Source organism: Trachinotus anak, unplaced genomic scaffold (assembly GCF_046630095.1).
Source record: "Trachinotus anak isolate AG129_WGS33_773 ecotype Australia unplaced genomic scaffold, CSIRO_AGI_Tana_v1 ptg000034l, whole genome shotgun sequence".
NCBI classification, from domain to species: Eukaryota; Metazoa; Chordata; class Actinopteri; order Carangiformes; family Carangidae; genus Trachinotus; species Trachinotus anak.
Genome location: NW_027273885.1, coordinates 3,142,501 through 3,167,839, shown reverse-complemented (window position 1 = coordinate 3,167,839; position 25,339 = coordinate 3,142,501). Strand labels below are relative to the sequence as shown.

Sequence of the window (25,339 nt, the reverse complement as noted above, 5' to 3'; positions counted from 1 at the left end):
ACCAGTGTTTATTATTGTAACCATGACAACCATGGTCCAGCACACCTAGGGGCGCTTTCATGATACACTCCTGTGGGTCGTATCAGAGAGTTTAGAAACACGACCTGCACGGTTCCTCGGGGTGGAGGACTGGTTGTTTTTGGCCGTCTGGAACAACAGGTTACAGGCGGACAAAGAAAAGATGATTTATATCTACAGGGATGTTTTCATTACCATTAAAACAGCATTAAACAACCCTGTCAATCCACACAGGTGTTTACAAATCAGACCTCCTTTAGAGATGAGGTTAGTTCGAGCCACAGTGAGAAGTTGCAGAACTCAGGTCTTTAGCACAGCAGACGTTTTGACTTGTGATGAAAGGAAAAGCACAGGTGTTACTGATGACATTACCAGTGGATCCTTTCAATTCAAGTGTCCCAGTAAACAGTCAAAGTGTACAATGCCAGGAAACTAACCACGAAACTATAGCAGCTTGTACACATGTGCTCTTCCTGCTGTGACATGTCACAGTGTCTTCCCTGAAAATGGCCTGTGGTATTTATTATTGTAGGACATTGTTAATTTTCAAACCCAGCTCCATAAAATCCTGAACAGAAGTTTAATTCGGTGCAGTAACCAAACATTACGACACAGTGGATGTTCAGGGGCTCGAGGCAAATGAGCAGAAAGGCTAACATGACAAACACAGCTGTGCATGAGCAGAGTTAATTATAGGTTACATTTGGGGATTTAAAATCTAACATAAGCACAAGGTATAAAATTAGTACAACATCTGATAATGTCAGATTCAGACTGCTTAATGGCCCAGAATGAAAACAGGTACCGGGGCAGAAATTGATAATTTTATCATCTGTAATGCATCACAGAGTGCACAGTGAACTGTCTGTAGTCTGAATTCAGCATGAGCCAAAAAAATGTTTGCTGGCTTTTACACTCACACTGAGTTGCAGAGAAATCAGGGAGGAAGCACAGGAATGTTTATGTATCTATGCTTATCATGTAGACATATGTTACATAAATAGACTTCTATCCCAAAGCCTGTCAATATAAGACCAACATGTTTAAAATTAATGAGAAATTCATAAGATAAAACATATATAAGCATAAAGAATTTTAAAGTAAACTTGATTATATAAATTAAATCATTAACATATATGCTCACAACATGTTATAGCATATACAAATTTATCAGATAGTTTTAATTTATGAACATATATACATTTTACTATGAGTATTCAATTCAACTCAATTCAATTTTATCTGTATAGCGCCAAATCATAATCTACATTATCTGGAGGCACTTTACAGGGTAAGGTCATGACCTTACTTTGTTACAGAGAAAAACCCAACAGTTCCCACAAAGAGCAAGCGCTTGGCGACAGGGGGGAGGAAAAACTCCCTTTAACAGGAAGAAACCTCAAACAGAACTGGGCTCAGGGTGGGGGGGTCTGCCTCGACCGGTTGGGTTTAGGAGGAGATAAAAAAGGGGGGAGGGGGGAGGAGAGAGGCGAAAAGAGAGAGAGTGCCTAGTGCATCATGGGAATCCCCCAGCAGTCTAGCTCTATAGCAGCATAGCTAAGGGATGGGTCAGGACATACCCGAGCCAGCCCTAACTATAAGCTTTACCACACAGGACAGTTTGAAGCCTGATCTTAAAGCTAGAGAGGGGGTCTGCCTCCTGAACCCACACTGGGAGCTGGTTCCACAGTATCTCATTTATATTATAAACTTGTATCTTTGTATATCCAGAAGATTTATATATGTGATAATGATCTAAGTAACATATATGGACACATCACTCTTGATATATGGACATATACATAATATATTACATTTCTGTACAGGGTGGCTTATATTGTGCAAAAATAATACAAAATAAACTTGTGCACTTTCGACATCAGCAGTGACCCAAACAAACTGGGATGACCTCTACTGAACAGAACAGCAGCACTTTAAGGCTGCTCTGTTTTCCAACCTCTCCACCCAACTTAGAGCTCAACTCCTCTCCAGCTGCTTCCCTCATAATGCCCTGCCCTGCCCATTACACCGAATCGGTCCTCTGCTGTTGCAAGTTGCAGAAGAGAAAACAAGAGAAAAGACAAAAGCAGATCAAAGGTAAGACACTGAAATCCATTTAAATTCCACCTTCATTTTATCATAATGTACATTCACTTGAAACAGTACAGGAGACCTGTTGTGCTGCCTGAACATTCAGTGTAGTGGAAAACTTGAAACTTGAAATACAAGTCTAATGTTTGCTTCCATTTAACAACTGAATGCTTTTTATGAAACTGTTCTTTCTGCTCTGCTGTTACACAGAGGATCGATTATGATATTAACCATGCATGTGTATTACAGAGGATATAGATTCACCTGACCTCATGTAGCTGACACTTCGCAGCCCACACAAGAGCTGATTAAGACATCAATGTGCTCCTTTTGTGATTTAAAAGACTTGTACTTGTATTCTGCAAATATATGTGTATTTTTAATCCCCCCCCCCACTGAATGCACCTTGTTTTGTTTTCTGTCAAATGTCTCAGTCGGATCAGGAAAATGTACATCTGTTTTTCTCTTCTCTTCTTCTTCATGGGTGAGTGCACTTCAAATAATAGAAAGGGGATTTTATTTTTAATAAATATCACATTTAAGAATTGGACCGATCCATTAGATGTATCTTTATACATAATATATGACAGTAACAGTGAACGTGAGCAAAGGTGGGCGGTTGTGTTTTTAGCTTGGGGAAGATGCTAACAGCATTTTAGTGGTTTCTGCTGCTTCTGTAACAAGCTCATAAATCAGCAGAGCCTGCCTTAATCAGATTGGAGAGATTTGATTATATCTCTGATAGCCCATGGCTCTCTTTCGCTCTCAGGCCTTATACTATTAAGTTGTTTGTGTTCTTGTTTTTTTTTCCTTTTCTTGCTCTTTTTGTTGCTTGTGATTGATTAAGGAGAATCTGGTCAAAATGGTAAATCTGATTTGCCTAAACGTGATGCCGTCCACCTCTGCAGCGCTGTCTTCCTGGAAACGTTTATATGCATCTAAACTGCAACAGCAAAAATGTTTTGTAGGAAAAGTAACAGCTGGATTATGAGAAGAAACGATGAATTTTTAGACTGAAAGAAACAGTGGAGCCGACAGGAAGTGTTTTGGGGATGGAGTCCTGTTTGTGGTTGAGGCAACAAGAGCACTTAGAGAAAGATGGTGGTTTGTGTGTGACTTTATTGCAAACTTTTCTGTATTGAACCAAACCATAATCTTTTCCTAACAAAGTGCTCTGACCAGAAAACACCTTCATACTGCTGCAGCCACTAAAAGTGCACATTGTACTTTACAGCCGGATGTTTTGGGGGAAAATGAACATGATGTAAAAACTAGAGTGGAGGTGGTGGCGTTGGCTCACCTGATGTGGAGTGCACATTTACACAAAGGATCCAGAAGCTGTTCCAACAACTTTATTTGTCACAATTGAAGGTAGATGGTTAGATGAATGAATGAATCAATGGCTAGATGGATGATTTTTTCATTACATGAGAAGAGATCAAAATAAATAGAGACAAAATAAGTACTATTACATTTCAATTTAAAACATCAGCACTAACATTAATAAAATTACTGCATCCACTGTCTCTATTTTCTTCACCTTCAGGATATTAAACACAGGAATCTAATGAAATGTAATACAAATAAAGCCATGCAACAGTAAAATGCTAACCAATTAAATGCTTTAATGTTAACCACATAACATAAAGGTTTGAAAAGTCCATTCCTCAACTCACAGGTGGTTTGGAGGGAAAGGGCTTTGCAGGCCAGAGGTGGAGTTATATAACTTCCTGGGTGTGGTTAATATGATGACAGGTGATTTCAGGTAAGGCAGGGTGTTAAACACATGTTGTTAGTGAATATTCACAAATCTGTTCAGTATCAGTGTATTCGCCAACAACATATCCTCATTGAAATCAATGAGATCGCGAGTACATTGCCTATGAAACTCATTAGCTGTTGCAGTTTAACTGTATAGAAACATAATTTTAAGGAGACAAGGTTGACCTCTGATATAATAAAGGTTATTTGTGATGTTACAGAATAAGAGAGAAATTCAACACGATGCTTATAAGTTCAAAAGTCACAAAGCATTAAACAACAAGGGCGTCCTCCGTTGTCATCTGTGTTACTTGGAGCGCGACTCTGTATTTGATTGTGTTGTGCACATTTACAGATATAGTAACTCAGTCTAGTACACTGTACGTGTATTTTTTAACTTTAGAGAGGATCAGGAGAGTATAAGTCTAAGATGCATCTTGAATACAGTATTTAAGGTTCATACAAACAACATGCCATCTGATTGCAGGTGCAGCTGCAGTAAAGCAAGGGGACTTTGGCATTTTTACCGCTTGCATCACCAAGAACAAAAGCCTCAGGTTCAAGCATCCAGTCCACTCATTCATCTCACACCTGACATACACCTTCAAAGAAATTAACTCTTACTTTTTTGATCATTTGCAGGTTGGACTGCCATTATGCACCCTGCACAGACTCTCCATCCTTCGACTGTACATTTATAATTGGGGGGGTCACGAGGTGTAAGGCATCTGACAATAAGTGCAGGTTGATTCTCTCGGAGTACGGTCCACTGTCCACTGTCAATAAATCCATGGACTACACCTGCATCCTGACACGGAGGAAGAGGCACGAGGAGAAGCACATCACCGTAGACTACAATATACGTACAAGAAAAGGTTAGTATTATTTTCCATTTGTCACTGCAAATGAGTGAATGCATTCACGCTGTCTTCCTCTCTGGGAGGGTATTGATGGCAGAGATGGGGGAAAGTTTTAAGGTAATATTCGACTTCCTTCTTATCTTACACATGTTGGAGTCATGTTGAAAGGTCCTGTAAACGATCGTCACTGCCACATGTCAGAGCAAAACAAGCGCTTTGTCAGCAACACCTGCAGCTTCCTCCCCTCCCTTCACGTGCTCAGTCAGAAAGGTGTAACGAAGCACAGTGTAAATGACACACAGTAAAGCTACCGCGTACACGAGAGACAACAACACAGTCTAGCCACAACCATTAGCCCATGCTAGCATTGCGGTGATATGCTCCACAGCAATGCTGACTGTTAGCCAGCTAGTGATAGCAACATTTGCCGAACACATTTATAATATGAGTAACGGCAAGTCAGCTAACGTTATCGTGCTACTGTAGCCGACACTAATGAAAACACACATGTAACATTATGTAGCATCAAGTTGCTTTCATATGAAGGAGAAGAAAACCAGTACTGAGTCAAGCTGGAGCCTTTAGCAGCTTTGAGCGTTCTCCATCTCAGTACAGCCAGACCAGTACTGGCTCCACGGTGGACTGGCGAAGAAATGGTTGCACAAATGACACTCACGGAGCCCGTAAAGACACTAAAGGAGCTGATAAAAACTCTAAAAACGTTCTTTCCACCTGTGCTTCGGTTTTATCTCTCTGTGTCAGAGCCTTTTTATACGAAAAAGTGGTTTCTTCAGTGGGGGAAATTCTGGAAGGTTGCTTTCACCTGAATGCTGCCTACTGCCCTGCACTAAAGTCGTTATATAGCTGTTTTTAAATATATGTATATATACAAATTTTACGATTGGTATTTCATTTACATTATAAATTATATCTTCATATATCCAGACGATGTATATATGTTATAGCAAGTGACATACATGGCAGCAGCACTCTTGATATAGGGACATATACTGTATGTCATATATTACAACTGTAAGTATCCCTGCTGCCTTAAAAATGTAGTTGAACGCCGTCTCAGGGGAAATTCACTGAGCTTGAGAGAACAAGTAACTAGTAAAACTACCACTAGTAAACTTAATTGTGACAACTAAAAATAATAATAATAATAAAAAAATGAGTACGATTTCCTCATTTTGAGGAATTCACCTGACATGAAGAACTTCTGTACAAACCTCCTTTGTTCAGCTGTAAATTCATTAAACTAATTTCAAATCGAAGGGCATCAAATCAGATGAGGTCATGTTTATAAGTTCTGAAGCAGTCTGAACATACAAGCTAGAATTTTCTTATGTTAAATTGACTTTGAATTAACCAAATGTATATATTTATGTTAAGTTAATAACAAAAGATCAGATTATTCCACTGAAACTCGTGGAAGCACAATGTTCTGTAGAGTCAGCTGCGTGAGTGATGGATGCTGAGCCTCTTCTTCCTCTGCCTCTCTCCTCAGGACGGATCAAGGACTGTGTTGGCACCACAGGTTTGCTCCTGCATCAGGTCCCGACCTCACTGTGGCCCGTGGTGATTCTGTCTCTGTGGAGGGTCCTCGTCACCGACAGCTAGACCACGCGAGGGATCAGCTCTCAAAGTTTTGACCAAATGAAATGTGTTTGATCTTTCTTGTATTTTACTTATGTAGAAGTGATTTACATTTGCATTGTTCTTACAAGTTGCCTTCAATATTCACAATATTCAAGTGTCAATTCCCTTTTTTCATTTTTTTAAATTTTGTGTGAAAGAAAATACAGATTTCAACATATAACTTATGACAAGTGTCAGTGTGGTTTCAGTTTTTTTTTCCTTTTGCTCACTTTATAATACAACCTGTGATTTACAGTGTAATTAGTATGAATCAATTACCAATAAAATACTCACTGGTCACTGCTGGTTCTTAAAGACATGCTCAAACTAGAGGAACAAGGCAACTATTGACCAATGTGTATGGAAACAAATCTGTCTCACTAGAAATAGTAAAGTCTGTGAATTTACAGCACTGATTTTTTTGCATTGAAATTATGTATCTAAATTTATCTGACTGTGAATTCAACTTGGATGAAAAACAATGAAAAATTAAAGCGTTAAAATATTAAAGTCAGATATATTCAAGTTACTCAAATTCAGACCCCAAAATTCGAGTTAAAAAAAATGACATTTAACATCCAGGATATTTACAGAGAATAAAAACAATCAATTCTGTCACCAATCGAACCAACATCCAGCCAATCAGGTCACGCTCCATTGGTCATCTGACGCCCATGATGTGATGCGGGTAGCCATGGCAACTAACATTCATCAACGGCTGAATGACAAGCAGGAGCAGAAGCCAGAGGTCATACCAGAGAAGGAGCAGTAAGGTCTCTTCCTCAAGAGGCCGCCACATCCACAGTCTGAGACCCACGCCTGGAGGAGAATGTTTTCTGATTTCAGCATTTCTATGGCTGCCTCATTCCGCTCTGGGATAAAGAGAGACAGGTAAAGTCAAGTGGTGGAGAAGGTGGTGCTGATTTAAAAAACAACAAAGTGACTCAGTCCTCCTGTAGAAAACGAGGCCGTAGGTCGTCTGTGCAGCAGGTCATTATGACCCATAGTCGTGTTTTGTTAGTATATACAGCAAAGTTCACGTCAGGATGATTTTGAGGTGGATGGATGTGTCAAACAAACATTTAAAATGAAAGGAGTTTTTCTTTATTTCTAAAGTTTCAAACAGAGACTTCAGATAAGGCCGTGGTCTCAGGTGAGGAATCTTCTGCCTCATCTTTATCGTTAGGACACTGACAGGTTCAAGCTGAGCAGCAGCACAACATGACTGACAGAGCAGGAGGTGACTGTGATGAACACGGTGTATGGTCTGTCATGTTTTATAAAATAACTTAAAATTCATTACTGCTAAAAGCTCAAATTAACAAGTAGTTCACAGGAATGTAGTGGCGTTAAATTTCCTTTTCAGCCAAACAATGTTAATCCTTCTTCACACAGTGACCCTGTTAAATATCACAGCTGCCAAAGTAAAACATTTTAGGAACAATCAAATTAATCAAAGCTGCATCAGTTGATTTTTTTTTCTTCTGGTAAGTCAGGGAGCAACCTCAGCATTCATTAGGAGTTCCTGTTTTCCAACATACAAAACCCAAACCCTTCTTGACAAGTCATATTGAAAAGGCTGTTTTCCTGCAGGTTCAGTCGCACTGGTTTAGCTCAGTGGTTACTTCTATCAACTATTCTCTGTGCAGGATACGCTGATTTCCATCCCCCTGTGGGATGGAACCACGGGCGCTGCCCAGTGTTTTCCTCCCCTCTGGGGCAGTGGTGCCACACAGGAAGTGAATCCTTTAAAGGTGTTATATTTCTACATACAGCTGACCTAAAACATGACCAGGTCCACAGGTCCTCAATATGAAATATGTTTATTCATTATGGATTTCATCACACGTCTATAAATTAAATTAAGTTTATATTTGTTTTATTAGTTTTTCAGCATTTTTATATATTTAGTTATAAATTAATATGTAATTTTTCACCTCCCATACACATTAAAGCAACACCCTTCACACCCTTCCTGACAAGTCACCTTTAAAGCACCATTTTCCTGCAGGTTCAGTCGCACTGGTTTAGCTCAGTGGTTACTTCTATCAACTATTCTCTCTGTGCAGGATACGCTGATTTCCATCCCCCTGTGGGATCGAACCACGGGCGCTGTCCAGTGTTTTCTTGATGTTGATGTTTTCCTCTTGTGCAGAGGAAACTCAGAGGACAAGTCAACCTAACTGCTGCAGTTTTCATTAGGAGCTGTGTCATTATTTTTCTTCACTGAAGTTGAGCCTGCAGCTTGGTGGAGGAACTTCAACTTGCAAAGAACCATAAGACCTTTATTTATTTATTCTTCTTTTATTCCTTATTATTTTGTTTACTTCTGTTTCCTTTGCCTCTCTTTTCCAGCCCAATCTAAGGTGAAAGATAATTTAAGATATTAAAGGAGATTTATCCGTGTAACGACCTCTTCCACCAAAGATCTAATGCTGATTTTAATTATTATATTTTATGTAATTCCCATTGAGACTATAAACCATCTTTTTTCTTATAACTTAACGAGGACATTTTGGGAAGCTTTCCAGTATTGGATAACTCTAACATATCAAAATAGAAAAGTTGGTCTCAATGGAAAACAAAAAAACTGAGTTTGGGAATAATAATCTAATACTTAGCAGAGTATTTCATACATAAATGTTGTTTCTTAACACCCCTCTTGACAAGTCACATATTTTGTTTACTTCTGTTTCCTTTGCCTCTCTTTTCCAGCCCGATCTAAGGTGAAAGATAATTTAAGATATTAAAGGAGATTTATCCGTGTAACGACCTAGATATAGAAACTAGTAAATCCAGAAAAACAGCTATAAATAAATGTAAATTTGTTAAAATGCAGGAATGCGTGAAATATGTGTATTTATATGCATATTTTATATATTATATATTTTGATCTAATTTTTCACTAATACTATATTGAGTCATGCATCAATGTGTATTTTTTCATCCAGCATATATATTAAAGCAGTATTATAAACAACTCACACCCTTCTTGACAAGTCAGCTTTAAAGGACCATCTTCCTGCAGCCTCAGCCGCACTGGTTTAGCTCAGTGGTTACTTCTATCAACAATTCTCTCTGTGCAGAATACGCTGATTTCCATCCCTCCGCGGGATCGAACCCCGGGCGCTGCCCAGTGCACTTTTGTCAATAAATCAGTGTAAATGAAGCTGTTTAACTTTTGGTTCTCCTCCTTTATTGTTGGTTTGCGGTTGTTTGTTGCTTGTCTAATGTCTGTGGTTGAAGTTGCGTGTATTTAAATCCGTGCCATTCACCCTGTGTCTTTCCGAAGTTTAAATAAAGTTTGGTTTAAAAAAACAAAAAAGCTCAGATGACAAACTAACTGCTGGTTGGTTTGTCTCACATGTCATTACTGAGCCTGGTTATTACTGGTTTTATTGAATTATTGAGGCGCCTCGCTTTGTGCATCCTGATAAGTCCTGTTGAAAAGGCAGGTTTCTTCCTTTTGGTTTCTCACAGTTACTTCGACCTGTCCATCTCTCTGTCTTCTCCTCTGCTGTCTTTGCTTCTGGTGAACACTCGCATGAATACCAAAGTTGTCACAGTTAAGACAGAAAGAATAAATCAGTAAAACAGCTCTGCTAGAACAAACCTCGTGTTGATTTTGTTGCTGTTCGTTTTATTGTACCTCCCCTCACTTTTATTAAAGTCTGGTAATTCACTATAAAAGTGAAAGCGGAGTTTATACCGTGACACTTCTGGGTGATAATACGCCTGAACAGTGACCCCCCCCGGCCACTGTCGGCGCTTTTACATGCATCAAGGTAGCAAGATTTAGGTCTTCCGGTTGTTCTCTTCTGTCAAAATAACGTATTTTGACATTTTACTTTAGTAACAAATATGTGCAATCTGTCATATGACACCAAGCACTGCCACTTACATATAATTCATGTTGCTTTGTTGTGTAAAATACAAACAATAATAAAATACACACTGACGCGTTATCGACTGGCTCTGGAACCGGATGACTTAATTTCCTGTGGCGCATGCGCATAGTCGATACTAAGCCAGGTCTGTTGACAAATATCGGGGGAGGGACCACTGCGGCGTAAGTGGATCTTTGTTCAGACTGTCATATTTTGAACATAATTGAGCACCATGTGCATAATGTAGCTCATGTGATATGATTTTACATCGTTATTTGCTACTGTGGGTGCTACTTTCACAAAGCTAGCACGAAGGAGAGTCTTATTAAACATCTGTAAAAACCGCTGGGGCCGACTGGTAGTGTAGCAGAAAGGTAGGATCCCTGTCGAGCTAGCCACAATAAAATACACCATTTCCGGTCAAATTCCCAAATTAAAATATGTTAACGCACGTAGTCAAATCCAATACGTAACAAGGCGTTAAAGTAAACAGTACTGTTGAAAGTAAACGTAAACATGCTTTCAAAAATGCCGCTGTACATCGCACATGTGAGCAGCCGCACAGTTTCTGTTTCGTTCGCTCCAAGCTTGTGCTTTAATTGTGAAAGGACAAACGGCTGTTTCCGCTGTCACCCATAGTAACGTTCGTCCTGACTCAGCTCGCGCAGCCCACAGCTAGCTACCAAATCAACCCGCTTCTAACATCGTTTCAGGCTTAAACTTCCCCCTTCAGGGCAACTGTGGATAAAAGTCACACTTGTACTCGAAATACCGCAGTTCAGAGTAAGTTTCCTCCGTCTTTTTGTCAAACTTATGAACTTGTTTCGTAGTCGGGCTGCGGGAGCGAGTGAAGGCGGTCTCCTGGTTCAAGACTGTCGGCAGAAATGAAGAGGTGAGTGGGACGGTGACAAGCGCCATTGTCAGCTATTAACAATAAAAACATGTCGAAACTCAACGCTGATACTTAAATAATTAATCACTTATATAACTTACTCACAACACGACCTTTCTGCTGTATCTGTGCTTGTGTGCAGCCAACAGAAAAGCCCCGAACCTGATGGGAGTGTCACCGTCAATGAGGAAGGTAATGCCTCTGTCTGCCGTGTTGTGAAAATGTATTTAAAGTTATTAAACATGTACCGAGAGAATGTTGTACTGGATTTTAGGTGCTTTCATGCCCCAGACACCCCAGGTCCAGTCAGTGTTTAAGGGTTTAAACTCATTAGCTGGTCGAGACCTTTCAGTTTTATCACAGGTGAACGTCTCTGAAGTGTCTCAGTCCAGTGAAACGCTTTAAAGCAGCACATGAGTGCCTTTGTGTTAACAATTTAACCATGAAAACATGCTGTGTTGGTGCTCAGTCTATATCACTACCTTGTAAGACCACATAGTTGTTTGAGGAGACAAGTAGTGCTAATAACATGGTGTCAGGTTATCTTAAAGCTGTTCGTTCCCAGACCTGTTATTGGCAGCTATAAAGCTGACTTCATTTAATGTGGCTTTGTGCTCCTACAGGGTCCGTAGCCACCGCAGAGGATCCGGCAGCCATTGCCACCATTCAGTCTGCAGCCACCTTCACTGACCAACCCATCAAATATCTCTTCAAGACAGAAGGAGCCGGCGGGCAGGTAGGAGGGAGTCAAAACTTTCATTTGAGTGAAGCTGTGAGGTTGTATTTCAAATTCCACCAAGACGCACTTAAGCTGGAATCTTCACTGTGATATATTAGATGTGACCTCAAGTACACTTGTACCATAACTCCAGGGGGAAGCTAATTCAATGGAAATCATTCAGACCTTAACATGACAACATGATTTTGGATTAACATTGTAGATACAGCACTGAAATGTGAGGACAACACACACCAGAGTGAGTTTTAATGAAAATCTGTGAACAGAAATGAAGTGTCAAGTCGCATCAGAGAGTATACAGACCCCTTCACTTTTTGCACGCTTAATTGTGTTGTAGATATCATTTATATGTGGTTTTTAACATGTCTTCACTTTGTCGTTATGGATTATTGAGTGGAGATTAATGGGGGTAAATGGCAATTTTATCCATTTTAAAATTATAGCTCCGAGGCAAATATGTACAGAAACTGAAAGGGGTCTGAATACTTTCTGAAGCCTCTGTAAATAGTTTCCCAAATGTCCCTGCAGACATCCACTCCCAAATCCACAGGAGCTTTAGAATATCTTAGCAGTCACAAGACTGACTACAAATGGGACCCCCTCCAGAGTCAACCCCACCCTTTAAAAAAACAAAACAATTAAAAAAGGCAAAGGCTGAAAGGAGCACAAGGCCCCCCCCCCAGGCGATCAGGTTCTCAGATCACATCTGCTATAGTCACTGCAGAGTCTGTGGCAAAATGAGAGCATGAAGAATTATCTGTGAATAAAAAATATAATAAATGTATACCATCATACATGCAGATTACGTGTTCATCTTGCCTGTTACTTCAGTTTTCTTGATAATTGTGCCAGTCATAATCCTTGTCTCAGTACTCTTGACCCACTTCACTTAATGGAGACCTAAAAGAAGTTAGATATAGATTCTTGTATGCTCTACAATAGTGCATGTGTCTCCTCAGCTGGAAAGAGATGTTGACCGCTCATGGTGAAGTGTGGTGTTGCAGGTGACCTACAGAGTGATCCAGGTTGCAGATGGCCAGTTGGAGGCTCAGACAGACGGCGCTGCGGCAGTCAGCCTGGTCGCTGGCTTCCCTGCAACCAGTCAGACTGTCACACAGGTGAGAACAACACTGGCTGACTGTTAGAGGCTGCATTTCCAAACACTTTTTTGAACCAAAATACAGTGGCAAGAAAAAGTAAGTGAGCGTTTTAGAATGACCAGTTTTATCTATTTAAATTACTAAACACACAACATTGTATTGTTCTTGTCCATAATGAAAAAATAATTGAGTCCAACAAATGGACACTATAATGTTCTGCAAAAACACTTTTCTGGCCACATTGTGATCATATCTCACAGTTGGTTGGATACTGAACTGATGGCACATTGGGGACAAAGCATTTAGTTTAATTTACACCAACTGAACATTTTGTAAAGACTGATGATACGTTTGGGTTTAAGTGGAGGTTGACTGTGACTCTCAGGCTGATCTCAACCTCGGAACAAGGCTTAATCAAGCTACATTTATTGTAACTGTATTTAAATCTGCTAATAACAGCAGGACACTTTACCCTCCACCCATTTCTATTCCCATAACTGTAGTTTCTGTTCAAGTTCAATTTTTATATCAAATTTCTAATTGTAACTTCCGTGTTCCTTCACTTGTTTGTGGTTGTTTTTGTCTGAATGCACTTTGTAGTTACTTCTTATGTTTGGTTTATGTAGTATGTCTTATGTATCATTTATTTTTCATGCTCCGTCTTTGTATATTGTAGATGTTCATAATAGTAGTAGTATATATATATACTATGCAACTAGGGCTGCACAATTAATTGAATTATTATAAAAATCAAAATATGGCTAAGTACAATATCCAAATCACAGGAGCTGCAATTTTTCTGATAAAAATAAAAAAGGTAAAATTTCTCACAACATACCTTTATGAATGTATAGTGGTGCTACAGAGATCATATTCTACAGATTGGTACAGAGCCCAGCATATCGTTCAGCCCTGTCTGTAACAGATTTTGTGCTTCAGCTGCTGTGACACTTTAATTTGCCTGTGTGGAATGTATAAAGATCGTCTGCTGCGCTTCATCTGATCGACAGTGCTGAGTTTCTGTCATTGATCTTTAATAGAAAAATCTGATCTGGTCCAGTCAGCGTTGGTCACCACTGACTTCAGTATTTTGTATAGAAATGTTGTTTTGTACTTATTTATATTTTAAAGTTCGTAAATGCACCCAAGATAAAAGTAAAAATTTCTGGCAAAGCCCTTCAAAGTTAGAAATTTGCAGGTTGTTTTACCTGTAATATTAAATGGTGGTTAAACAGTTTAACACAAAACTAACAGTGGAGTTCATGTGTCTTTAACTTCAGGCTGTGTTCTCGCAGTCGGAGGGGTTGGAGGGAGACGGCAGCACTGAGACACAGTACACATACTACCCCGCCACCATAGCAGATGCCACAACTGGCACCATGGTGACCACAGTACAGGCCTCTGACACACTGCTGGGCCAGACCACACCCACAGGTAAGTGTGTGTGCAGTAAAGCTTATCTTCCTGCTTGACAAATACAGTACAACACTACTTTCATTTGACACTGTCTTTGTAAAACTTAACTTAACTTAAAATAATATTGATGATAATTAAGTTAAACGGATGAAATGCAGCTTTTTAAAAAGTTAAATGGTTTAATTAACTAACATTTAAAACAAATTTTTTTCAAAGCTTTATGGTGCATGAAAAGACTTTGACTATAAGATGCCGCATTTTTACCTACACTTATTCTCTGCAGCTGACACAAATATTCTGTTTTACAGGGCAGCTCTATGTGATGATGTCACCGCAGGAAGTTTTGACTGGATCCAATCAAAGGACAATCGCACCTCGTACTCAGCCATACATAGCGTAATTACATCATAATTTAAGTTACAGCACTGTTGCATCTTATAAGCGATCATCCAGCAAGTTGAACCAGTTTAACTCTTTGTTCTAATCTGTTCTCTAGAAAGCAAGAGGCTCCTCGGGGTTCCAGAGACGAGAAACGACGAGCCCAGCACAATGAAGGTTAGCACTCCCATCTGATGTGAGAGGCAGAGGATAAAAAATCTACAAATATCTGAGTAGAGTATAATTCTTCATTTTGAATCTCGTTCCTACAGTTGAGCGCCGGCGGAGGGACAAGATCAACAACTGGATTGTGCAGCTGTCGAAGGCCATCCCAGACTGTAATGTTGACTACACCAAGACAGGACAGGTGAGTTCAGCTCCGTCAGCGGACTGAGGATTTAATTTCGTAGTGTTGATAAAGATGAACCCTGTGAATATGATGTGGAATCACATTTATGACCAGTTTTTACCTAAAAGGAAAATTTCATCCTTCAGAAGAAGATGTAGAAACAAGGGCGGTTTATTATTATTTTTTTCTCTTAACTCTTGAAGTTCTCTTATGTTTTTGTTTTAGAGTAAAGGAGGAATTTTGTCCAAAGCCTGTGAGTACATCAAGGAACTCCGACAGAGCAACCTGAAGCTGGGGGAAGACATCAGCACTCTCGATCGTCTCAGGATTGATAACCAGCTGTTGAGACAGGAGGTACGTCAGCACGTGTTTCATGGAGTACACCAGCAAACTGATCGAGATATTTTGGGACCAAAGCTGTGCAGCGTCATTACTTTTTACCAAATTTGAAATGAGAACCAGTTAGATCATTCTCGTAGTGCAACAAGAAATGACAGAGATAGGCTTCATCCACACTGCGTCTTAAAATGAAAATGATCTCCGTCCAGAATATGATCTCGATTAACTCTGTATCAGAAACGATCTTTGTCCGTAGTAACACACCTGAAAACTTAGTTGATTATCAAAGTAGCTGCAGATCAGTTTTCTTTTGATGAACTAATTGATTGATTGACTAATTGTTGCAGCTGTGATGTAATTGATTTCATGGAGAGAGCCTTGTAGATTTTGCTCTGTTTTCCTTCAAAGCTAAAGTTTACTGTTGGAGCAGCTGATGTGATGATTTGCAGGTGAAAAGAAGTTTAACCATCTGTTACGACCTGTAGATACATGGTGGTTTACCAGTAACAAGCCACTGCAGTAAGAGTGGCTTGTTTGGCTTTGCCTTCAACCTGGACCAAGACCAGTTATCAGTCCAGTGTTGCAATGTAAACTTATTTCCACAGGTAAACATAACTTAGTCATGGAGTCATGGTCATTGGATTCCTGATACATAGAACGTCATGAGTCAGCTAATGAGTCACGATTACTACATTAATACTGTGATGTATTTGTTGCTGTTGCTCAGGTGGAGGACTGGAAGTCCAAGAATCAGATCCTGAGGAACCTGCTGCGACAGCATGGTGTTGTGGGATCATCCAGCACAGACCCCCAGTGAGAAGCCTGTTTCCAATGAGTATTTGAAGAGATCCACATATGGGCCAAAAGAGTACTTGAAAAACTTTGAGATACTTTATTTGTGATCGTGTGTGCATGTAATAGGGGAAAATAATTGAATATTTTCATTAATATTCAAATCCAGCTTCTTTGCTAAATGACGACCGGAGATATTATCTTTGCAGCTTTTTACGAAATTGATATCCTTTGCTTGGTGAATTCAACCCAATCATAATAACACAATGTATCTGAAAACATCAAGTTCAGTTTTAGAAGTCAAATTGGTTTAGTAAAGTCCTCATTGAATGCCTTCCTCCACCAACATCATGATTGTTTATTAACCTCCAGTACAGCAAGCGCTAAAACGCAGCCAACTCCTCATGTCAGTTTCATTTTTTTCATCTCTGCAGTTCTGTGCTTCTCTGTATCAAATGCACTCATGTTAATGCCTCCAAAAAAAACCATTGTATTCATGCTTTGACTTGTTTTCACCTTTTATCAGTATCACTTTGACTGGTCAATACTGAGTTTTTCATCCAGTTCATAGTTAAGCTCTTTTTGCTCTGTATTTTTGTATGTTGTTTCATGAAACCTCACTGGGGACAATAATTACATTGCAACAATGTTACTAAGTAAATAAACAGGGGTTGTAAGCATTGCATTAGGTAGGCTATGTACTGTATGTCTTTATAATACAAATCAAATAATATACTGTATGTTATAAGCCACTTTCAGTTGTGTTTATTAAAGTTGGTAAGTTAGTTAAAAAAGCTGTAGTACTGATTTTTGTGTACACGTTTTCTTGATATCGTCTATGGTCGCGGATAAATGTTTTATTCTGAAGGTTCTTCCCGGAAGTTCATCTCTTCACTGACACTGGGAGATTCAAGCTCTCGCTGAAACTCCAAATTTCTCAACCGTTAGCTGCACTCAGTTGTTATTGATTTAAAGGAAGATATTCCTGAACAGGAATTTCACAGATGATCTGTATACTGCTGGTAGCCGGCCACGGCACCGTCTTAGAGACACAAATTAAGGTGAGTAGCTTGAATGTTGTAGCAGAAAGGGTGCAAAGTTCGCGGTGGTTGTTGAGCGGTCAAACCACCTCAGTGTACGCCGAACTCCATGAAAGGATCTGCTAGTTTACTGCTTCGTTATCTGTCGGGTAGCTCTTGTGCTCACAAACCGTAACTTGGGACATTTACGGAATCATAAAGATGCACCGGTGCATCCGGCTTCCACGACACCCAACGAGCAAACCGTAGTCTGCGTTAAGTTACATATTTCTCATTGGGCCACAGTGGTCTTCACCGCCCCCTACCGAGCGCACAGGGGGAGTAAAGTGTAGGAATTTGAAAGGGAGCATTGTTCGAAAGGTGAAGTTTCGTTCGCCGAATTATTGAAGGTGATATAATAATTAATGTGACAATCTTCCGCCTTTTAGTAAGTGTCCGACTTTACCAAGAAAACACGACAACACAACGGAGGTAGCTTTTGTCATTGAGTTTGGCATGGCGCTATCCTGTAGACTTCATATAAAATTGTATTACTGTATTTACAGTGGACATAGACAAAATGTAATGAATCAGCTACAGTGAGTGTGGTTCATCCTGGGAGGATGTTTTCTGTATATTACAGGAGCAGCCATGTAAGTAAACCTTGAGTTTAGACTTTTTATCATAGTATCAACTACATTATAAAATAATAAATAAAATGATAATAAAATAATCATCTAGAACTACATATTTACTAGTGTTGCATGTACTGACATAGGTGTGGTTCGTTGCTATGGTGATGTGCAACCTGTCCAGCCTCTCCCTCTCTGTCCCAGAATGATGACACAGGCTTGTACAGCCACCTGACTGGGGTACCGAAGGCTTTGCTTCCTGGCACTGGAGGAAAGAAGATCCTTGACTTTTGGTGGGAAACCGTCAACATGTGCGTAACAGTGAAAAGTCTCGGGACCTTTTCCATCCAGAGTCACTATTATTCCTGCATCTACCGGACACATGTTGATGTTAATTACAGCTCTGGTTTCTCTGCAGGCGGCAGTTGTTCACAGAGGTGTATCTGGTCACTAATGCAGACAAGTGAGTACATAAAAATTCTACTTACTTAAAGTTCTGACTCCAGCAGGACCTCACTTTTAATAATTTGGCCATCACTGTGTTCTGCTCTGTTATGTCACCCTGACCAGGTATAAGCACTTTGAGCGCTGGGCCACAGCTAATGACTTCCCTGTGGAAAACGTGGTAAATGATGGCAGCACTACGCTGGAGGACCGTCTTGGGGCCGTGGCCGACCTGGAGTTGGCCATACGCAGTCGCAAGCTGCAGGATGACATCATGGTGGTATGATAAATCTGATATCCATTCACAAAACTGCTCAGTAACACTTCATTGTGTGGAGCGGGTACATTCTGTTGGAACCCAATGACTGTGTCGTACAATGAGGACTTCCTGTCTGTGTGAGCAGATTGCAGGAGACATGCTGTGTGCAGACCAGAACTTTGACATCGCTCAAGTTATCCGCTTCTTCAGGTCAAAGGTGAGATTTCCTACGGTACAAGTGTGCACCAGCGCCTTGTGCTTACTGTATATTCACATACACAAAATCAAACCATACAGTCGAATGTGTGCACAGGATGTGTAAAGGAGGTCATGAGGTAAAGTCATGAGCAACTCGCAGCAGTGCAGCTTTTCATTTCTGTGCTGCAGCCTGGAGAGTTAATCATTTACTATGAGCTGGAGGAAAGTGAGAGAAGCAGCTCCAGGGGCATCGTGGAGGTTTGCCCTGACACCCACAGGTGAGAACAAAAATTCACACTAATGCACAATGTGGTGTAACAGTAATACCATTACTTTGTGTTCTATTCCTGACACTCGCTGACATACAGTAAGTCTGATACTTGGCACCATGTTGCAGATCTGATTTTAATCTACTGTAGTTTCATGAATCAGGATAACTCGCTTCCTGGAGAAACCCCAGGACGGGCTGACAGCGTCCCGGCTGGCCAGCGTGGTGTTTTACTGCATTCAGAGGGACACGTTGTCCCACCTGTCTGACTTCCTCCGCCTGCAGCCTCAAGCCACAGACAGGACCTTCGGACAGTTCTGGGTTCGTAAGTGACACTGAAGCATCCCGTGTTTTTCATTTCATACAGAAAAAAATACACAGGAAGCCTTTTTTATACTGTTCTCTCAGAACCAAAGTTCCAGAGGTGTCACATTTTCCACCAGAATTCCCCAAACCTCTCACATAATTACTCTCACTAGTTTTCTTGTACAGTCTAAATACAAGATTTGCTTCATAACTTCTTAGACAATTATTAGAAAAGTGATTGCGTTCAGCGGGGAAGACTGAGTCTAATCACTGCCCTCATTTCATCTGTGTCTGTGCTTTGACTCACTTCGATTATACTTAGTCTGACTTTACAAAACCCAAAAGAACTCAGTGCATTATCATGAATTAAGTAATGACCAGTTACTTTTATGGCTCCTCTGTCTTCAGGAGTGGCTGATAAATGAGAAGCAACGTGATGTGTTCGGGATGAAGCTTCCTACTGGCTTCCAGCTTATTGGACAAGTGGTCTGTATCTTTACCTTACACAGCATTTCCTTTGTATCAGTGACAAAGCCAGGGATGAAGGCCAGAAAATTACTGTTACTATTTTTACTTTAGTTTGCTAAGTTTTTTTTTAATTACATGGAACTTGGACCTTAATTTGCAAAGCTAAGCGTAATGCAGTGTGTTAAATCTGCACTAAGCAATTTTGCAAGTGGCAGGAAGAGAAAATGCTTAAATATATTAAAGGTCCCATATAGTACAGTTTTCCTGTGTCGATAACCATAAGAAGATATAAGTTCAGCCATTGCTACTTTTGAATATTGCACTAACATTAATTCCACAGCTGATAATAAATAGAGTGTGTAGTATAGAAAAGTCATGCACGGTTATTTTCTAATTAAATTTCTTCTAACAACATGTTTCCCTGCTGACCTCTCAGGGCCTGTCAGACTACACCAGGTGGCTCACACACTATTCCACCAAGCAACAAGACAACCCAGCTAAACCAATCACACGCAGGTCGTACGCCAGGTAAGAAAACACCAACACAAACTGCTCAACCTGCAGGTTCAAATTACTGTGGTTTTTCCAGTTCTCAGAAACAAGACTCTTTCTCCTGCCCGATTCCCAACGAAAGCTTTTTAATGTTGAAACGCAGCCTGACAGACATATGATCGATCGCTCACAGGGTTGGGTTAATGGGGAATCCCTCAGACGGCTTCAATGGGAAAACCATCGCCATGACCATCTCTAACTTCTGGGCTGAGGTCACTCTAGTGGAGAGTCAGACTTTGGTAACACACACACACACACATCTCTGTGCACATACGTATAAAGCAGCTTCATCAGGGTTATATTGTTTAATCGTTGTGTGCATCTCTTGTAGGTTTTAGTTCCTCATCCGCTCAATGATCCCACAGAGTTTGGAAGCTTGCAAGATCTGTTCTGCATCAGCAGGAAGGAAGGGTGTGTACACAGCAAATTCTAATGAGATGAAATGCATTTCAGTGCTGGTCACAGTCCAGCTTTTCAACCTTTGTGTTGGTTCTTCACCGCAGGTACCTGGGAGGTCTCCGGCTGCTGCAGGCCACCTGTAAGAAGTTCTACCAGTTCTGCTCCAGACAAGGGTGAGATCAGTGACCGAGATAACAGAAACCTAAGTTATTAATCACTGATACAAATAACAAGAGGCTGCGTGTATTTCTAATCAGAAGTACAAATATTTCTGTGGAGCTGTGCAGAGTCAAACTTTCAGACTGAGCAAATCTGGGTGTTACTGTGTGCTGTCTACCTCTGACTGTCCTCATCATCCCGGGCATCTTTTCCAGTTGAAAATATAGTAGTTGTGAAAATACTTTTTTTACATTAAATGTTCTGCTTTCAAAGTTATAATTTGCAGAAGTATTCTCAGCAAAAGAAAACCCTAACCCTGACCAATCATCACTCTTCATGCCTAAACCTAACCTTAAGTGGGTGCTTTTCACGGCTGGGGTGCTTATTACGGCACAACACTGGCACAAAACGCAGTCGCTCACTGTGGACATTGGTGGTTAGACCTGCTAGTAGGTGATTATGGTTGCGTTTGGACAGAGCTAGGCCAACTGTCTCCCCTTGTTTCCGGTCTTTATGCTAAGCTACGCTAACTGGTTGTGACAGATGTGAGAGTGGAATCAATTTTCTCATCTAACTCTCGACAACAAACTGAGTGAGAGTATTTCAAAGTCTGTCACTGAAGAACAGAAGTTGAATAGATGACGTAGTTTCTTTCCACCAGTGTAGAAATAAGGTGCAGGATAGTGGAACACATTTTGTTTTAAATTCTTTTTTACTTGTCTCTGCTGATGTTCATTTAACATCTTTCCTGCAGTATTGCTCTGACGAAGCAGAACTTCACTCTGAAGTACGACACCAACATTCCCCGGCAGGTGGTAAGCACTCATTCATTCAGATACTTGTTTTCTCTGAGTGAAATCACCACAATTCACAGCAAACAGTGTGAAGTGTTTAAATCTAAAAGCAAATAGTATGTGGGTGTAATGACCTTTCACATAAAACACTGTACTGATGAAAAACTTGGTCTCTGTTTCAGGGCCTGGCTGGAAGCAGGTAAATGATTCTGTCGGTGGATTTCTTATCTCTGTATTCCAATGTATTTATTTATTATTAGTGATTTCAATTTTATTTTAATTTGTATTAATTGACAAACATAACTTAATCTGTACTTATGTATATGGAGAATCTGTTAATAGCTTCCTAGAGTATTTGCTGTGCTCACTCACACAGGTAAACATCTCAAACATCACAGTGTTGTATCTGAACCACCAGATGCAACAATATGAAAAAATACATGAGATAAAAAAAGAAAAGAGAAAACAGTAAATCAGGAAACCAGAAAACACAATTGCAATATTACAATTTAAATATATGATTTCCAACTTTCATCATTTAATGATTTTCTTGTTTGCCATCTTCTCTGTTGTGCAGTGCCATTGTCTCAGCTACTCTGAAGTGTCTTATGAAATTCTACAACATCACAGACAATGTAAGGATGTTAGTTATTTACCAAGTGTGATGGTGTTTCTAACTTATTTTATTCTTTTACTTCTTTAGTTAGTGTTAGTATCAAAAACGATTCATGGACAAACTGCAGATTTAAATAAAAATGCATAAATAAATAATTAAATACATAAATACAAATGCTAAATAAATAAATGTTGGTAATGAAAAATGCTATTTTTGTATTTTTATATTTATTTATTTATGCATGTCTATATTTATTTATCTCTGTATTTCTGCATTTATTTATTTTGTATTTATTTATACATTTATTTATCTATTTATTTCAGTAATTATTTATGTATTTATTTATGCGTTTCAAGCTTCTGTATTTATGTCTGTATTTCTACATTTATTTAGTTATGCATGTCAAGATTTATTTATGTATTTATATCTGTATCTCTACATTTCTTCATTTATGTATTTATTTATAATTATGTCATTTTTTAGTCCTTCATAGAAACATGTACAACCTGTAAATACAGGCATTATGAAAATCTTTCCACTGTATACACTGTGTAGAGTGTATACACTTTTAAAATAATGTGTGTAATGTTCTCTTCCTGAAGAACACATTAGATTTTTGTTTAAATATGAAAGCCTTTTTAAAAGCTGACAAAAAGTAGGACAGGGAAGAATATTCAGATGAAGTGAAAAAAGCCCCAAGTAATAAATATAAAAGTCTTACGTCAACAAAAACAAAAGATATTTAAAATGACAGATGGAAAATCACCAACTGTGATTTATGTTTTACACTCCAGGATCTTCCAAAACCCGTCCGAGCCAACTTCATCCTCAACGTGGAGACTGATGAACTTTTCATTACTGCTGGCTTGCAGGACAGAGTTGTTCAGGTTATTATTATATAATCAGTTCTACTCTGTCACCATCACTCAACATTTCATTTACACCTTCAGTGACAGGAATTGATTGTCCCTTTGTCTTTGCAGGTCTATGAAGGTTTAGTCTACATGGATTTCAGCAAGAAGCTCATGGAGGAGCAGGGCCATGGTACTGATGTCGCTGTCAGCTGTAGATACTAAATCCATGATGTATATTCTTTTTTTAAAGGCAGTATCTTTTCCATTCTCAGGGAATTATGTTTCCATGGACATGAGTGACCTTCCTCTGTTCTGGCTGGCCTACCTGAGCGACCCCAGTGACTCTGGACGCATCCACAGCAACGTCCGACAGCGCTGGCTCAGCGGTACCCCGTCTTATCGAACTTTACATCGGCTATTTTTGAAAGGAAATGATTATTATTCATATAAGTGATGGTCAAATGTCGTCCAGAGTGAAATATGTCAACAGCTAATGGATGGATTGCCGTGAAATTTGGTTCAGACGTTCATGGTAACCAGAGGGTGACTCCCGCTGGCTTTAGGGATCTCCTGACTTCCCCTCTACTGCCACTGTGAGGTTCACATCTGTGGGTTTATCTGAAATGTCGACTATTTGACTTATTGTCATTTCATCAGAATCATAACTCTGAGTCTTGTTCTACATTCAGTGTAATTTATAAGGCCACAAAGTGTTTTTGATTGGGTGGAGAGGCTTCTGATACAGAGAGCAACTGTAAAAAGAGACAAAAAGTCCTTTACTTCTTTCTCAAAACAACATGTTTGCCTGTGTGTATCTACATATTTCTGTTCCTTTAAAGAATTAAAAAAAGGAAACTCACTGGTTCATTTGCTGATCTGCTTTTATCTGTCTCTGTTCTCCACAGGGGAACCTCTGGTCGTTGAGGCCATGAAGACTTTTGCTGAGCTAACTGATCAAGCGAGGTTGGTTTGTTAGAAGCAGATTAACTGACTTTTTTGACCCGTTTAGAATTTTTTTTTACCCAAAAAAAGCCTCAAAGCCTAGTGACAAATCTAGCAACTCTTTGGACAAACCTTAGCTACTTTCCATAAAATGAGGCATCAGTATTGCCTCTGTCTCACCTTAGCGCTGATTGAACATGTGTTCCCTTCAGGGCAGCTCTGCAGGACAGAGACTGGAGCTGTCTGGCACAACTGATGGACCAGAACTTTGAGCTGAGGAGGTAAACTGTTTTCTTTGATTTGAGACTTTCATATTACAGTTACACTCACAGCTAAAGTGACAACACGTCCCACAGGTCTGTCTACACTGATGACTGTCTGGGTCCTGGGAATCTCAAGATGGTTCAGCTGGCGAGGCAGGTGGGTGCTCAAAGGTTCCTGTGCCTGCTGAGAGCGCAGCATGTTTTATTAACCAGTCTTCACTTCGTCTCCATCTCCCTCAGTGTGCGGCTGCAGGAGTGTTAATGCATTCATAAGCTCTCTGCTGTTTCTTGCAGTTTGGTTCAGCAGTGAAGTTACCAGGCAGCGGGGGAGCTGTGGTGGGTCTCTGTCTGGACCAGGCGAGACTGGTGAGAAGTTCCCATATCTACGCCCAGTCTGAGGCTGTGGGTTCGGAGTTGTGGCTGTCCATTCATTGGCTGGACAGTTGGACAACTTCTGTGCTAATATTCATGATGTGTGGGATTTAAAAATTTACTAAAGTAAAAGTAAAAAACAAAAACAAACTGTACAAGTCCACAAACATCTACAAAACTACATTAGATTTGTGTAGTAAACAGTCGACTTTCTGACACGGATCAGAAGGTGACGGGTAGTCAGAGCACAGTTCTTCTTTTATGACGTAATCAAGAGAAAGTCTTCAGTTTCTCTGCTAAATCAAAGGCCGACTTTGTCCTTTTGACTGTTGTTTCCTCGCAGGGATAATGAATGTTGTGTTTATGACCCACAAAATGAAATGCATCTTATGTTTCTTTTTTTTATTGTGTTACTTCAAGATCCATTCAAACAATGTGATGGCTTATAACTCTTTTCCATCCAAGCCTTCTGTAAGACATAATCGAAACTAAAAGCAATGAAGCTGAGTTAAAATAGACGACACAGCAGCA

At 39.8% G+C, this 25,339-nt stretch overlaps 2 protein-coding genes and 1 long non-coding RNA gene across 6 annotated transcripts in view; all 3 read left to right on the top strand.

The window, feature by feature from the left end:
* The first annotated feature begins 1,535 nt into the window (after window positions 1-1,535).
* Window positions 1,536-6,671, top strand: LOC139614585 (uncharacterized). Its single transcript, XR_011687088.1, has 4 exons — window positions 1,536-2,115; window positions 2,544-2,593; window positions 4,358-4,427; window positions 4,513-6,671. It is a non-coding gene; the product is annotated as an uncharacterized lncRNA (long non-coding RNA).
* A 3,719-nt stretch (window positions 6,672-10,390) lies between these two features.
* Window positions 10,391-17,057, top strand: usf1 (upstream transcription factor 1). Of its 3 annotated transcripts, none has more exons than XM_071471677.1 (11): window positions 10,391-10,440; window positions 11,089-11,150; window positions 11,293-11,342; window positions 11,774-11,886; window positions 12,894-13,007; window positions 14,285-14,423; window positions 14,714-14,801; window positions 14,902-14,960; window positions 15,056-15,150; window positions 15,358-15,486; window positions 16,199-17,057. In XM_071471677.1, exons 2-11 carry the CDS (start codon window positions 11,143-11,145, stop codon window positions 16,286-16,288), a joined length of 885 nt encoding a protein of 294 aa, XP_071327778.1. In that variant the 5' UTR covers window positions 10,391-10,440; window positions 11,089-11,142; the 3' UTR covers window positions 16,289-17,057. The 3 variants fall into 3 exon arrangements, with proteins under 3 accessions (XP_071327778.1, XP_071327777.1, XP_071327775.1); XM_071471676.1 differs by having other exon boundaries at window positions 10,392-10,440; window positions 14,270-14,423; XM_071471674.1 differs by lacking the exon at window positions 10,391-10,440 and having other exon boundaries at window positions 11,010-11,150; window positions 14,270-14,423.
* An 86-nt stretch (window positions 17,058-17,143) lies between these two features.
* The window catches only part of gkup (glucuronokinase with putative uridyl pyrophosphorylase), an 8,971-nt gene continuing 775 nt past the window's right edge, over window positions 17,144-25,339 (top strand). Inside the window, exons 1-22 of one of the 2 annotated variants that reach the window (XM_071471672.1) lie at window positions 17,144-17,324; window positions 18,119-18,225; window positions 18,333-18,377; window positions 18,485-18,638; window positions 18,763-18,834; window positions 19,005-19,093; window positions 19,248-19,404; window positions 19,798-19,875; window positions 20,294-20,385; window positions 20,543-20,648; window positions 20,741-20,820; window positions 20,913-20,981; window positions 21,722-21,782; window positions 21,944-21,960; window positions 22,339-22,396; window positions 23,172-23,264; window positions 23,361-23,421; window positions 23,504-23,617; window positions 24,137-24,194; window positions 24,386-24,454; window positions 24,530-24,593; window positions 24,731-24,802. In XM_071471672.1, coding sequence (XP_071327773.1) covers window positions 17,268-17,324; window positions 18,119-18,225; window positions 18,333-18,377; window positions 18,485-18,638; window positions 18,763-18,834; window positions 19,005-19,093; window positions 19,248-19,404; window positions 19,798-19,875; window positions 20,294-20,385; window positions 20,543-20,648; window positions 20,741-20,820; window positions 20,913-20,981; window positions 21,722-21,782; window positions 21,944-21,960; window positions 22,339-22,396; window positions 23,172-23,264; window positions 23,361-23,421; window positions 23,504-23,617; window positions 24,137-24,194; window positions 24,386-24,454; window positions 24,530-24,593; window positions 24,731-24,802 — 1,773 coding nt within the window. In that variant the 5' untranslated portion in view covers window positions 17,144-17,267. Of the gene's footprint in view, window positions 17,325-17,797; window positions 17,936-18,118; window positions 18,226-18,332; window positions 18,378-18,484; window positions 18,639-18,762; window positions 18,835-19,004; window positions 19,094-19,247; window positions 19,405-19,797; window positions 19,876-20,293; window positions 20,386-20,542; window positions 20,649-20,740; window positions 20,821-20,912; window positions 20,982-21,721; window positions 21,783-21,943; window positions 21,961-22,338; window positions 22,397-23,171; window positions 23,265-23,360; window positions 23,422-23,503; window positions 23,618-24,136; window positions 24,195-24,385; window positions 24,455-24,529; window positions 24,594-24,730; window positions 24,803-25,339 lie in introns of those variants that run through there. The other variant, XM_071471673.1, reaches the window with a different exon arrangement.

Bases quoted from the DNA above. Each gene is read 5' to 3' on its own strand.
- usf1 (XM_071471676.1), top strand. The intron at 11,887-12,893 runs GTAGGAGGGAGT...GTGGTGTTGCAG, and splicing joins CAGAAGGAGCCGGCGGGCAG to GTGACCTACAGAGTGATCCA. The intron at 14,961-15,055 runs GTTAGCACTCCC...TCGTTCCTACAG, and splicing joins ACGAGCCCAGCACAATGAAG to TTGAGCGCCGGCGGAGGGAC.